Below are 14,826 nucleotides of genomic sequence, written 5' to 3'. Positions count from 1 at the left end.
GCGAATCCAAACCTCCTTAAGCAGAACGTGCCACTGGGGGGCCAGCAAACCGGGGCCCCCGAGCCTCATGTTCCAAACGGTCAGGACGACCCAGGCCCTAAGTGGAAGAAGGCGAGGGGCTCCTGGGGGGGACCCCCTGAAATCAGAAGAGGAGGCGTCCGTCTCCCCATGAGCGTGGGGAAGCAGGGGAGCGAGGAAGCCGTGAGAGCGCAATCGGGGCGAGCTGCAGCCAGTGGGCTTTCCTCCCAGCTCTCACCACTGAGGAAAGGCTTCTCCCAGGACAGAACCGGGGCTCGACCCTTAACGGAATAGAAGGAGAACTCAGCTAGCTCCAGAACCGAGTCCCAAGATGGATCCCTGCGGCTCGCTCACCTCCCGAACCCCTCAACTCCCTTGTGCCCTCTCTGTATCTGTTTCCTCTTTTGTAAAAAGAATTGAACCAGATGATCTCAGGCACCTTGGAGCTCAAAATCATAGTTGTCTCCTAACATCCCCGTGTCTCAGCCCTGTCCCTGCCTGCCCTTTGGCCAGGCCAGGGGGTAGAGAGCCGATCTGTCCCCATTTAATAACCCGAGCAGATGTTCTGTGCGCTGCCTGATCAGCATGGGGCTCTGGGCCCGCCGGCTCCTGCTCTCCGCCCTCATCGGTGCGTCCGACGCCGTCCCACCAACCCTCAAGGGGGTCTGTTCTGCCGTTGGGGTCCCAGCTCTGGACCGGAGGCCACCTCGGTCGCCAAGTTCAGCACCTCAGAAATCCCCGGCTAGAGCTGCCCTCCTCACCCTCCCCCTCCAGAGCCCACTGCCACCAGCTCCAGACAATGTCCCTTTGCCTCGATTCCCATCTTACCTGGCGCGTCGGCTCTGGCGCAGCCCTCTCAGGGCCCGACGTGTGGAGATCTGGCAAGCAGAAGGCCCTTTCCCGGAGTCACTTCTGGGTCGGGTCCTCAGACTTGGGGGGCGGCTCCTTGCCCTTCCAAATCCCCATCTTGCTTCTTGTGACTCATCACTCCATCCTCCAAAGGGTCAGTACGCTTCTGCTGCCTAAGGGAGAAGGCAAGCTGTCATCACCTCTCCTCTGGCCATCTGCCCTTCAGCTGGGCCCCGGGTGCCCTTCGGGCCAGCCACCCTGCCCCGAACGCCCTCTTCTCACCCCTCCCCACCAGGGTCCTGCTTAGCAGCTTTCTCTCCCCTTCCAAATAACTTTGCCTTACTTTGGGACATTTTCGATTTGTGCCCTCGGACGTGTGTTAGCTTAGACTTTCCTGGGTCTGATGTGGTTTTGCTCAGCTACGCGTGCCGCCCTCCCCTCGCCGTATATGCCGCCCTCCCCTCACTGGCCAGGCGCGCCATCTTCCTCTCTCCTTGAGAATAAGGACTGTCTCATGTGTCAGGGTCCCCAGTAACTAGTGAGACAATAGCACAGACAGGAGGTCTGAGGTCAGTTGGATTGAATCGAGTCTGTAAAATGAGAAAAGTGACCCAATCATGGGGGTGGGGGGTGTTCCGGGAGGACTAATTTCTCTGGTGGGAGGACGGCTCGCTCCCTTGGCACTCCTCAACTCTCGGTTGTGGCTCCAAGAAGCCGGAGCAAGTGCAGTGGCCACACCCTGATTAACCGTCTCAGCAGACGGGCTAAACCAGATTGAGAGTAACTGATGGGCATCGAGCCCATCAGCCAGTTGGGAGGGTGTCTACACCAAACAGGCAAAGGTGCCCCCCCCCCAGCAGGGTGGGTGAGTGTTAGAGCTATGGCCGAGCTGGAGGTGTCTACACTGAGCAGGTGAAGGCCAAAGGCATCCCCCGGGCCAAGCTGCGGGTGTCTACACCGCAGGCGTCCCCCAGCAGGACGAGCTGATGTGGACAACTTATTTCAGTAGCTAAAGGACGCTGGGAACTTTGTGCAAGTCTGCCCCACTCAAATCCAATTTGTTCACAAACGGAAACATCGCCCTTGGTTGTTATTGATCCTCTGAAAATGAAGGACAAACCCACAATTAAGCACCTAATTTGTGCCAAGTCCTTCCCAAAAGTACCTTAGGACACTAACGCCCTGGGGGAAGGTGAAGGAGCCAGTCTGGAAGACAATGAAACTGCCCATCTTTTGACCTGGCAGTTCTCCTATTAGGTCCATCCTCCAAAGAGATCAAAGAAAGAGGGAGAAGACCCATGTGGACAAGATTCCTAAGAGCTTCTTGCGTGGCAAAGAATGGAGCATCATGGGAAAGCCATCAGCTCGGGGGTGAGAGAACAAGTTGTGGGACGTGATTGCAGGGGACACGCTTTTTTTATTATTTTTTTTTTTTTTTGGTTATCCATGTACATTCCTTTTTTTACACATTTGCTTATGAATCATGTTAGGAGGGAAAAATCAGAATGAAAGGGAAAGAAACAGGAAAAAAAAGAACATAACATATATTGGTTTACATGCAGACTCTATAGTTCTCCCTCTGGATGGGGTTTTCCACGTAACCACTCTGGGAACAATCCCTCCTTCTTCTGACCTGAGAAAGGCTCCTTTTACTTTTAGTTTTACACAGACGAAGAAAAGGTTCTTTTCACTTCTGTTTGCTTAAGATTAAACCTATTATAATAATCCCAGCTAAATTTTCAGGAAGTTTTTATTTTTTATTTTAAATTGCTTCCTGAATCATGTTGGAAGAGAAAAATCAGAACAAAAGGGAAAAACCATGGGAGAGAAAAACAGAAAAAAGAAGGAACAGAGCATGTGTTGATTTACATTCATAGTTCTTTTTCTGGATGCAGATGGCGGTTTCTAGCTAAAGTCTATCGGGATTGCTTTGGATCACGGGTCCGCTGAGAAGAACCAAGTCTTTCATAGTTGATCATCACGTAATCTTGTTGTTACTATGTATAATGTATTCCTGCTTCGGCCTGCTTCAGTCAGCATCAGTTCCTATGAATCTTTCCAGAGCTTTTTAAAACCATATTATAATTTCTTAATTTTTTTATAGAACACTAATATTCCATTACTTTTATATACCATAATTTATTCAGTAATTCCCCAACTGATGGACATCTACTCATTTTCCAATTCTTGGCTTCCACAAAAAGAGCTGCCGCAAACATTTCGACACATGTGGGTCCCTTTCCCTCCTTTATGATTTCCTTGGGATACTGATCCAATAATGGCACTGCTGAGTCAGAGGGTATGACAGTTTGGGCATAGTTCGAAATTGCCCTCCAGAATAGCTGAATCATTTCACAAATCCATCAACAGTGCATCAGTGTCCCAGTTTTCCCATCTCTCCGACATTCATCATTATCTTTTTCTTGTCATCTTAGTCAATCTGAGAGTTGGGAACTGGGTACCTCAAACTTGTTTTAAATTGCATTTCTCTAACTAGTAATGATTTTTTCATATGACTATGGAAAGCTTTCATTTATTTTTATTTTGTTATTTTTTTATTTTATTAAAGCTTTTTACTTAAAAAACAGATGCATGGATAGTTTTTCAACATTAATCCTTGCAAAGCCTTCTGTTCCAAATTATCCCCTCCTTTAATTTCTTTTTCTTTTGTCATTTTTTTTTTATTTTGTTAAAGCTTTTTATTTACAAAACAGATACATGGGTAGTTTTTCAACCTTAACCCTTGCAAAGCCTTCTGTTCCAAATTATCCCCTCCTTTAATTTCTTTTTCTTTTGTTATTTTTTTATTTTGTTAAAGCTTTTTATTTACAAAAGTTGCATGGATAATTTTTCAACCTTGACCCTTGCAAGGTCTTCTGTTTCAAATTATCCCCTTCTTTAATTTCTTTATGTGAAAATTGGTGGACACACTATTTTGTGCTTTAAGAAATGATCAGGGAAATGGTTTCCGAGAAACCAGAGAAGATTTTTCATGAACCGAAACAAAGTGAGTAGAATCAGAAGAACAATTCATATGACAACGATCTTCTAAAGATAATCAACTTTGCAAGACTTTGGTACTCTGGCCAAGCAGATCTGCAGAGAACTCTTGATGAAACTTGCTGTTCACCTCCTGATAGCGATAAACTCGAGTGCAGACTGTGATTTTCATTTTTAGACATAGACCGGGGGGAATTTGTTTTGCTCAACTGTGCACGTTTATGGCGGGAGTTTTCTTTCTTGCTTTCTTCATAGGGGAAGGAAAGTGAGACAGAGAGAACAGGGAATCTTCATTTGAAAAAAATAATTAAAATGAAATCAAACACAGGCCTGACCGTGTCACTCCCCGGCTCGTGAAACTCTAGAATCCGAGCTCAATCCACGTTTCCCAAAGCGATTCCCAATACCTTCCTTCACACGCCCACTGATCTGGCCAAACCGTCCGTAGCGTTCCACAGGTATAACGCCCCACTTCCCATCTCTTCCTTTTGCTCCGACCATCCGCCGTGCTTGAACCGCCCTCCACCTTCACGTGTGTTTCGTATAGTTCTTAGTGATCAGAATAAGACTCAGCGACCTATTCACAAGAAATCCCACATAAAATTTTTCCTTATCCCTCCACCCCAGTTGTGGGCAGCCCCCCTTCACTTTGGAATCAGCTACAGAGTCATCTCACACACACACACAACACACACACACACACACACACACACACACACCTGTTTCTATATATCAGCTTATAGGATTCGAGATCTAGAACTGGAAGAGCTTGTCTAGCCCAACCTCGTTTTATAAATGAGGAAACGGAGACCCAGAGAGGCGAAGGGACTTGTCCAGTGTCCCACAACATCAGTTATAGAATCTGAAAGCAGGTCTTGCATGTTGTCTCCAATGTGTTCTGACCCCTAAGAACAAACGTTTATTAAGCACCTACTGTGTGCCAGGCACTTTACAATTATTAGCCCATTGGATCCTCACAACAACCTTGTTGTACTGTGATTATTCCCATTTTACAGATGAGGAAACTGAGGCGACTTGCCCAGGGTCACATAGACAGTATCTCAGGATGAATTGGAACTCGGGTCTTACTGATTGTGCTTTATCCAATGTGGCGCCCCCTGGATGCTTCTAAGGCACTTTTCCAAGATGACACAAGGAGTTAAAGTGGGACTGGGATCTTCTCATTCTCAACCCAGCCACTCTCCGCATCCCCTGCAGCCTGTAGTCAATCCTCTCTGTGCAGATGACCTCAAGTGGCAAAGGTCACACCCAAAGCTGACCCCCGACTCCGACTCCCACACTCTGTCAAGCAATCAGCAAACATGGCTGCAGATCAAGATCCAGGGAACCAAATTGGGCTTTCCACCAGCTTCTCCTAGGGGGGAACCCAGGCCCCTTAAGGAAAAACAAATGGTGCTTTTTGCCCGCCGGGTCCCAGCCAGGAAGCTCGAAAGGCGAGTCCCTCTCAAGCCCACTCAGGAGGCGTCTGAGGCGTTAGTGAAAATAGCCTGGCCTTCCACCGCTCCCGAGGCGGCAGACCCGCTCTGTCCCCTGGACCTCCTCACAAACCCTTCGTTTGGTGGGAGAGCTTCCCAACCAAGCATGAACTGAAAGGGGAGAAAAGGAGGAGGGTGACAAGAGGAGGGGTGTCCGGCCATGAATAGGAAGAAGAGTCCCGGGGGGGAACCGTGGGGGGTTTGTCTCCCAACCCCGCCCCTCACCCTTTACCTCAGGGGCCTTGAAATAGGAGTTCAGGGAGATTTGGTTGTCGGCTGAAGGGGACTTAGGGGAGCCTGGCAGCAAGCTCCAGGAGTCTCCCCTCTCCTCGGAGGCCTCTGGAAGGGGAAGACGGGCCTTTGGGCAGGAGTCAGGCTAGATAAGGCTCCCTGCGTTCTCTAGGCTTCCTGATCTAACCTCATTCAGCCTCCATCTTGGGAGGGGTGGATGAGGATAGCGAAGAGCCTGAAAACCGGGGACCCTACTCAGTCCTCGTCAAATACAATAAAGCGGGGTCCAGGCGTCATTGTTCAATTCCTTTTGATTTAAGATGAAAACTATCTTAAAAGGATTTGGTGTTCTTTTAAAGCCTCCTTCTGTGAAAGCCCTAAACAACACTTATTAAGCACCGCATGTGTACACAAGCCTGTATGTCTATGTACATGCGATACATACAAAAGGCAATGTGGGGCGGCACTGCGGGCGCTCAGAGAAGGAGCCGCCAGGAAAAGCCTCGCCTAAGAGGCGGCAGGAGCCAAGCCTGGGGGGATGGGGAACTCCCACCTGGCTCCAGCAGCCAAGGAAAACCCGGCGGAAAGGGGGGGCCCAGGGGTCTGGGACTGGGAGGCGGAAGGGGGGAGGGTGCCATAAGGCTGCAGAGGGCTGGGGCTGTTGGGGCGGGCGCGCCCCTCCTCCCCAGGCAGGCCAGCCCTTGGGGTCACCCCGCGGGAGACCCCGGCCCTCCGGGGAAGCCTTCAGTCAGCTTCCCTCCGCAGGCCCGGACCGGCTGGGCTGGGAGGCGCCACTCTGGGGTCCTGGGGGCAGAGCATCTGGGGTGGAGGAGCCTCCGACGTCACCACGTCCTTGTTTGGGGATGGGGAAACAGGGCCGGGGGGGGCCCCAGGTGACAGAGGGAAGGTCTGGCAGGGCTTCCGTGGCCCCGCCCAGCTCCGTCGCCCCCAGGGCCCGTGAGATCGGGGCCCAGGCTCGGGCTGGCGGCTCACAGGCACCCATTTCCCCGGGGCCGGTCCCCTCCCCCCCCCCCGGCCCGGAGGTTCCCCCTCGGCCCCGCAGCCGGAGGCCGCCGTCCGGGGCTTCCGCCCAGGCAAGTCCGCCCCCGCTCCGGCCCCTCCCCCCCGCCTCGCAGGCTCTGCCTCTGGGGGCCCCGGACCCGCCCCGGGCCGCCCTTCGGAGGCGGTGAATGGGCAGGGGGCAGGGCGGGGCGAACGGGAACCCCTTCTCCTCCTCCCTCGGGTCCGGGGCCCAGGGGCCCAACGCCGCCTGGGCGCCGGGCCCCCTGGGCCCAACCCCTCAATTTCCGGTCTCCGGGCGCACCGGCCCACCCCACCCTCCCGGGCCTCTCCGGACCGGCCGCGGTTCCTGGGTGGGCGGGGGCCGGGCCCAGGCCCCTTCCCCTCCTCCCCGCACCCCCGCTCGGGGTCCTCCCGCCCCGCAGGGCCGGCCTGTCGGGGAACCCCGGAGGGGCCCCCGGCGGCGGCCGGGCACGGGGCGGGGCCCGGGGCCCGCCCTCCCGCCCCCGGCCCCCCCCTTCCTCCCGCCCTGCAGCCGGGCCGCGTCGTTCTGCGGGGCCGCTGCGGCTGCGGGGGCCGGGGGCTGCCTCGGGGCTCCGCCGCCCGGGACCCCCGCCCGTCCGGGGGTGGGGTCAGGGCCGCCCGGGACCCCGCCCCGTCGGCTCCCCGCCCGCCCCACCCGGCGGCCCCGCCGGGATGCGGCGGGCGGCGGCGAGCCGCGGCTCGAGGCCGACGCCCGGCCCCGGCCCCCCTTCCCCTCCCCGGCTCTCGGGCCCAGCCAGCCCGGGGCTGGGGCCCGCGCTGCACAGCCGCCAGGTGAGGGGCGGGGCCGCCCCCCCCGCCGCGGCCCGGCCTCCCCCCGCCCCCCCCCGTGGCGCCGGCCGCCCCTCGCCCGGCCGCGCAGCGGGGAGCCGGCCCAGGCCCCTCCTCCCGGCCCGCCCCGGGGCCCAAGGCCGGGGGGCCCGCCGGCCCGGGTCCGCTTCCTTCGCGTCGGTGGGGCGGGCCCCGCCCCCTGCCCCCCTCCTCAGCGCCCCCCCCCCCGCTCCGTCCCGTCCGTCCGCGGTCCGGCTCGGGACCGGCTCCCAGCCCCTCCCGCTCCCCCAGCCGCCGGCTCCGTGATTCCTGGGCTTTCCCCTTACTCGCTGTCCCCCCGCGGGCCTCCCTTCTCAAGGCTCCTCCCTCCCTCCCGGCGACCATCGGCGGTGGATCCCAGGGCGGACCCCCCTGGAGCTGGCCTGTCCTGGGGCTTGGGTCCGTCCAGGTCCTGCGCGGCTGGCGCCACGTGGGCGGGAGGGCCGCCAGGGCTGGGCAGGTACCGAGGGGGAGCTGCGGGCCTGCGCCCTCCCCGCCCTCCCCTCCTGCCTCTTCCGCGGGCACCGCCCCCACCCGAGCCGGGCCCGAGGGTGGGGGTGGGGGCAGGGCCCGAGCGCTGCTGGGACCAGTGTGACCCTGGCCGAGGGACTGACCCCTCGGGGGCTCGGCTCCCTCAGCAGCAAGAGGGACCTTCCGGGTCCAAAAGCCGGCCTGAGAGCCAGGAGACCCAGCTTGCCCTGCTCCGGGCCCCGCCCGAGGCTCGGGCTGGTGCCCAAGGCCTTCCAGCCTGATAATTTGGGAGCTCCCCCCCCTTCCTCCCCCAGTGTCTGACTGTTGAGCCCTTTGGGGCACAGCTGGGATTTTGGTGCTTTGTTCCCCCTCCTCAAACACCCCCCACTTTCCTTCCTGGGTCTCCGTGTCCTTCGTCTCGTCCAGCCTAGGACTCTGCTTCCAGGACAGGGATGTGCGGGCGGCTGGGAGGGCCTCACGCGGCTGGGAGGGTCGCTGGCGTCAGGGGCCCGATGGGGGGACGGAGCTCGGGGGGCAGCGACGGGATGGGCCCACCCTGCAGTCCTGCAGGAGGCCGTCAGTACCGGGGACCCCGAGATAGTGCAGCTGGTGTTGCAGTACCGGGACTACCAACGGGCCACCCAGAGGCTGGCGGGCATCCCTGAGCTCCTCAACAAGCTGTGCCAGGTACGGGTGCCAGTGAGGGGGGATGTGCCTGGGGCCCTTTTCCCCCCTTTGCAGATGGGGAAACTGAGGCTCAGTGAGAGGTTACGTCCCTTGCTTAAAGCCATAGATCTTGGAGGTGTCCGGTTCTGATGGACTGTTCCCCGAGAGCGGGTTTTGTTAGGAGAAATCATTAATTGCACGGCCACTGGTACTCGCACGCACACTCCCACTCACTCATACTCACACACTCACATTCACACATGCTCTCACTCGCTCACTCACTCACACACGTCCCCCATCCCTGTAACGCTTATCTTCCCCTTCGAGCCTCTGCAGCAGCTTGTTTTCCCCTTTTAGACCTGGGCAAACGGGGGCTCCCAGCAGCCTCCCTTGGCCAGAGTTCCCCGTTAGGAAGCCTATGAGGTAGGGCAGCCCTCCCCAGCCTCCAGTGTCCAGCTGCACCCGCTGCTCAGGCCGGGCCAGGTCAGGGGAAAGGCTGTGGCCCCAGGGGGCAGGACTCAGGGCTCCTGCTGCTTTGCAGTTGTCAGGGGAGGGGGGCAGCTCTGGACTCAAGCAGGGCCCGGGAAGCTGCCCCCCCCAGGGAGCCGCTAACTGCCCGCGTCTTGTCTGCCCCAGGCCCCCGATTTCTATGTGGAGATGAAGTGGGAATTCACCAGCTGGGGTAAGTGGGGGCAGGGGGGGGAGCCCCCGGCCCAGGGCAGGCCCGGCGTCAGGCCGGGCCACTCGCCAAGGCGGCCCTTTCTGGCGCCCACAGTGCCCCTCGTGTCAAAGATGTGCCCCAGCGACGTGTACCGGGTGTGGAAGCGGGGCCAGAGCCTGCGGGTGGACACCAGCCTCCTGGGCTTCGAGCACATGACCTGGCAGCGGGGCCGGCGGAGCTACATCTTCAAGGGCCAGGGTGAGAGAAGGGGGAAACTGAGGCAGGCCCGGCGGCCTAGGGGACCTCGGCGGCCTAGGGGACACTGACGCGAGCTCCCCGCAGAGGCCGGGGCCCTGGTGATGGAGGTGGACCACGACCAGCAAGTGGTGCGCACGGAGACGCTGGCGCTGGCCCTGCACGAGCCCGAGGCGCTGCTGGCCGCCATGCAGCCCAGCGAGGAGCACGTGGCCAGCCGGCTCACCTCGCCCATCGTGTCCACCCACCTGGACACCCGCAACGTGGCCTTTGAGAGGTCAGCCCCGGCCGGGGGTGGGGGGAGCTCCAGGCTGGGGCAACGGCATCAGGAGGCCTCAGTTTCTCTCTGTGAAGACCAGAGGGTGGTCCGTGATGGCCTCCGCTCGCTTCCCGCCCTGGTTATTCTATCCCAGGATCCCACGGCTGCAAGGAGCTGGCCAGCGCTGGCCAGGGGGGAGGGAAGGAGCCGCCCTGCTGTTCCCTAGCCTGCCCCATGGCCCCTTTATCAGGTGGAATCCAGCCGCTGCCCCTGGGTCTCAGACCTGGGGGGGGAGAGGGGGCCCTGGCCTCCTACGTCTAACCCTCACACAATTCTCCAGAGACTATTTCCTTGTATTAAAAGTGATAAGCTCTAGGCTAGCCCACACACACTGGGCTAGCCTGGAGACCTCACCACCATGTTTCTCTAGGAAAGTTTGTTCATTTCTGCTTATGGGACAAAGAAAGGAGGAGGCAGGATGGACTCGCGAGCCCGGGGCGGGGGGAGGCAGGACGGACTCACGAACCCCGGGGAGAACCTCCACTGAAGCCCCTTGTCTCCTGCAGGAACAAATGCGGGATCTGGGGCTGGCGGTCAGAGAAGATGGAGATTGTCAGCGGCTACGAAGCCAAGGCAGGGACGGGGAGGGGGCCCTGGGGGGGAGGGGGGCATCACCCTGGGCTGGGCCCAGGGCTGGCACTGGGCAGGCTTGTGTCCATCGGGACCTTGGGGAGCTTCCTCTCTGGCTCAGATGAGGAAGCCCTGAGACAACTGACGGGGAGGAGAGTGGGCACTTAACCTCCTGGCCTCGGTTTCCCCATCAGTAAAGTCAGAGTCAGAGATGACAACCGTCGCTCTGCGGTCCTGTGATGGGGGGTCGGCCCGAGGCTGCCCGCAGGGCCCCCCCAGCAGGAGCTGGAAACGGGGGGTAGGAAGGGGAGGGCTCCTGGCTCAGGCCGGGGCCTATTTCCTTCCCCCACCCTCAGGTGTACAGCGCCAACAACGTGGAGCTTGTGACGAGGACCCGGACAGAACATCTCTCTGATCAGGACAAGGCCAGAACCAAAGGTAAAGCCCCGGTGGGTCGGGCCCCTCGGACCCCGGGCAGGCGCGGCCTCACCTGCCCCATCTGATGAGTGGGGCTAATGGTGACCCTCACCGCAGTAATAATGGCATTGGTACAGCCCTTCCCACATTCTGGGCGCAGCAACCCTGGGAGGTGGGGAGCTATTGTTATCTCCCTTGTACAAATGGGGAAACTGAGGCAAGCAGCCTTTAAGTCACTTGCCCAGGATCCCAAAGCTCTGCTGGATTTGAACTTGGGCCTTCCCGCTGAACGAATGAAACTCAGGAAGCCCCACACACTTGTTTTCAGTGGGATCTAGGTGGCATAATATGCCCATTGCGCCACTTAACGCACCATGCACCTATTAAGCACCTTCTGTATACCAGAGGCTGTGTCCCGCCTTCAATGAACTTAGCTCCCCAGCCCACGCCCAGCTCCCCAAGCCAGGGCCGAAGAGCCGAGGGAAGGCCCCTCCTGGGCTTTCCTTTCACAGGGGAAGACCCTTCCCAGTCCTTCCTGGGAGGTCCCACAGCACCCTCCCACAATGGGGTGAGGCAGGCCCCTGGGGGGGGGGGGCCTTGGGAGGGGGGGGGAGACCCAGGGTGGGGGCTTTGAGGCCCACCGGGCTTTCCCGGGTGGGGTCCCCGTGCCGCAGTCCCGGCCAGTCCCACCAACCCCACGGCCATCTCTCCCGAGGAGTACTTTGACCCCAACTTCAGCCTTGAGGCCCGCAACATCGGCCGGCCCATAGAGATGTCCAGCAAAGTCCAGCGGTAGGACCCCCATCCCCCTCCCCCCTCCCCTGCTCCCCCCTTTGCCCCACTCCCCCAGCCCCCTCCCCCACTCGCCCCACCCCCACTCCCCCAGCCCCTCCCCTGGATTCTGCGGGGTGGGGGGCGGGCTCTGATAGGCTCCGGCTGCTCTGGCAGGTTCAAGGCCACCCTCTGGCTGAGTGAGGAGCACCCCCTGTCTCTGGGCGACCAGGTGACCCCCATCATCGACCTCATGGCCATCAGCAACGCCCACTTCGCCAAGCTCCGGGACTTCATTACCTTGCGCCTCCCACCAGGCTTCCCTGTCAAGATTGGTGAGGAGGGGGGGGTGGTCTGTCTATTGGGAGCCTCCCTCCCCATCACTGTCACCCGTATAATGAGGTTTGTGAATCAAGTATTAAGCGCCTGCTGTTTGCCTGGCGTTTTACAAGGCCTTGGGGATTAGAGACAAAGGAAAACTGTCCCTGTTCTCAAAGACCTTTGTCCAGGGAGATAACGAGTAATACGTGGGCACTTAAATGCAGCGCCCGGGGGCAGCCAGGGGGCACAGTGGGCAGAGCTCACCCTGAGGCAGGAGGACCCGAGTTCTAATGCGGCCTCAGACACTTAGCTCGTCCTGGCTGTGGGACCCTGGGCCAGTCACTTAGCCCCAATGGCTTTCCCTGAATAAGTAAATAAATGCAGCCCAAAATGGACGCAATGAGAGCAGGTCTCAGAGCTGGGACACAGAAAAGCAAACGCGGCTCCAACATTTACGGGGCTGGCGCTTCCAAACAAGGTGGAGACAGGGAGAAGGCCGTGGGGGAGGCCGGAGCGCTGCTGCGGGGGGTCTGGGAAAGCCGGGGCCTGGGCCAGGTGAGGGAGCCGCGGTGGAGGGGATGGGGGGGGCTTTGTGGCTCAGGACCCGGCCCCGCTGTCCCCTCAGAGATCCCTTTGTTCCACGTGCTCAACGCCCGGATCACTTTCAGCAACCTGTGCGGCTGCGACGAACCTCTGAGCTCCGTGTGGGTGCCATCCCCCGGCCCGAGGGCCCCAGAGCCCGCCTGCCCCACTGGTACCGCCCGGGGGGGAGAGGGGGCGCTCAGCTGGTGGGGGGTGAGGAGGGGAGGCCGACAACTGAGCTCTGGGCCCCTCCCTTCCCCAGGGAGCCCCTTTCCTTGTGAGGTGGACCCGGCCGTGTTTGAGGTGCCCGAGGGGTACAGCGTGCTGGGGGCCGGCCACAGTGAGCCCTTAAGGGACGAGGACGATGACCTCCTGCAGTTTGCCATCCAGCAGAGCCTCCTAGAGGCTGGCACTGAGACGGAGCAGGTACAGAAAGTCCAGCACCCAAATGAGCGAGGCGGGGGGGGGGGGGGGGGGGGGGGTGATGTGGACGGCAGCCGAGGGTCTGTCCCTGCCAGGGCGGGAGTGGGATGGAGGGTCCTGGATGGGGGGGTCAAAGTGAGGCAGGGGCAGATTCCTGACCCAGAAACCTTCCCTTCTCTTCCCTTTTTCTTCTATTCCCCTCCCCCATTCTTCCTTCCCCCTCCCCCCTTCTCCCCCTCCCTTCTTGCAGGTGACCATCTGGGAGGCTCTGACCAACACCCGGCCGGGCCCCGATCTCCATTCTCCGTCACCTGCCTATGAGGAACAGCTGCAGCTGGAGCGGTGAGTCCCCGAGTCCCGCCGCTGCCGAGGGCTTTTGCCACCCCCCCGGCCCCCGTGATCCTTCTGCGGGGAATGTTGGGGGGCCCTGCCCCTCAGCTTCTCGTGGCCTCCTCAGTCTCTGGGGTTGGGGAGCTGGGGAAGGAGGATGGGGTCAGGAAGGGGCCCAAGCGATCTGGAACCACTGGGTGGGACAAGGGACTGTTCTCCCTCCTCCCTGCCCCCCGGCCTCTTGATTAGCGGCACACCTGCTCCTAGGGCAGGAGAACCTGAGGGCTCTGGGCAAACCAAGGAGCCCCCAGCACACTTAGGAGCCCCCTTCGGTGCCCCCTGGGCAGCTGCCCCTCCTGCTTCACCCTTCCCAGCTCACCGCCCCCTGGCTTGGACCAGGGAGGCAGAAGGAGCGGGGAGGCTCCTCTTTGGGCCCTGGAAGCCCGCCAAAGGCGCCTCTGGCTGGAGGGAGACAGGAGGCCTTGCCAAGGCCCCCAGTCCCCATTAGCATCCCCTCCTCTCCCTCACAGGGCCCTCCAGGAGAGCCTGCTGCCCCCTCCTGAATCTGGGGGCCCAGGGTCCCCTCGCCTGACCCCTCCCTCCCTGAGCCCCCCCAGCTTCGACGAGCAGCTTCGCCTGGCCCTGGAACTGTCCTCCCGGGAGCAAGAGGAGAGAGAGCGCAGGGGGCAGCAGGAAGAGGAGGAGCTACAGCGGATTCTGCAGCTCTCCCTTACTGACCACTGAACTGCCCGCTCAGGACAGAGAGGACACTGCCCAGGCCAGGCCTCAAGCCTGGCTTTTATAATTTATTTATTTATAAACTGACCAGCTGAGGGGAGGGGTCAGGGGTCAGGGGTCGGGCATTGCCCAAGATGGAGATGGGGCATGGAAATAAATGAGAAAACACCCTGTGGCTCAGCTGTGCTCTGTGGAATTGGGGGAGAGGCGGGAGGGGGATTCCTGTTCTCAGTTGCCCCCCCCCCAGTCCCAATTGGTTCTGCAGCCCCCACCTGCTCTGCTCTGGACCCCTCCTTCCCCGGTCCAAGATGTGAGCTGGAGGACGTCAGATTTATCCAGCTTCCTCCTTCCCTCCCCTCCGCCTCCTCTTCCCTATTTAGAAGCACCTACTGTGTGCAGGGCAGAGCGGTGGCTGACCAGGGTTCAGCTGACTTGGCCCCGGCCTCCTTGAGCGCAGCGCAGTCCGGACTATATCCCATGGGATCTCGGTATATAACGGAAGCCGCCGTTGCTCCTTGTCCTGCTTCTCGGGGAGGGCCCAGAGCTCAGGGAGGCGACACCTTACAGCGAGTGCGCTGGGTTCAGGGGAGGGAGGGAGGGCTCCTGCCTCATTTTCCTCCAGAGCCCCGGAGATGGAGCCCGGACTCCTGAGGGATTGTGACCAGAGCATGGACCGCCGCTAGTGCCATTCACTGAGCCAGTCAGGAGGCCCACGTGGAACTGGGGCCGGGCCTGGGACCTGCTGCTGCCGCTCAGTGGGGGCCAGAGGGCTTTGGGTTGAAGGCCTGGGCTTTAAGAAAGAGCCTGTGAACCCGAGACCTCTTGGGAGGTTCCAG

At 59.8% G+C, this 14,826-nt stretch overlaps 1 protein-coding gene across 1 annotated transcript; it reads left to right on the top strand.

The window, feature by feature from the left end:
- The first annotated feature begins 6,784 nt into the window (after positions 1-6,784).
- Positions 6,785-14,165, top strand: ANKRD13D (ankyrin repeat domain 13D). The gene is made up of 15 exons (XM_031943621.1): positions 6,785-7,430; positions 7,786-7,926; positions 8,500-8,624; positions 9,240-9,285; positions 9,379-9,522; positions 9,607-9,796; positions 10,345-10,411; positions 10,765-10,861; positions 11,338-11,394; positions 11,488-11,617; positions 11,774-11,931; positions 12,543-12,671; positions 12,762-12,925; positions 13,173-13,264; positions 13,783-14,165. Exons 1-15 carry the CDS (start codon positions 6,785-6,787, stop codon positions 13,994-13,996), a joined length of 2,400 nt encoding a protein of 799 aa, XP_031799481.1. The 3' UTR covers positions 13,997-14,165.
- The last annotated feature ends 661 nt before the right edge of the window (positions 14,166-14,826 follow it).

The sequence above is a fragment of the Sarcophilus harrisii genome, chromosome 6 (assembly GCF_902635505.1).
Source record: "Sarcophilus harrisii chromosome 6, mSarHar1.11, whole genome shotgun sequence".
In the NCBI taxonomy this organism is placed as follows: domain Eukaryota; kingdom Metazoa; phylum Chordata; class Mammalia; order Dasyuromorphia; family Dasyuridae; genus Sarcophilus; species Sarcophilus harrisii.
This window is presented reverse-complemented; position numbering and strand designations above follow the sequence as displayed.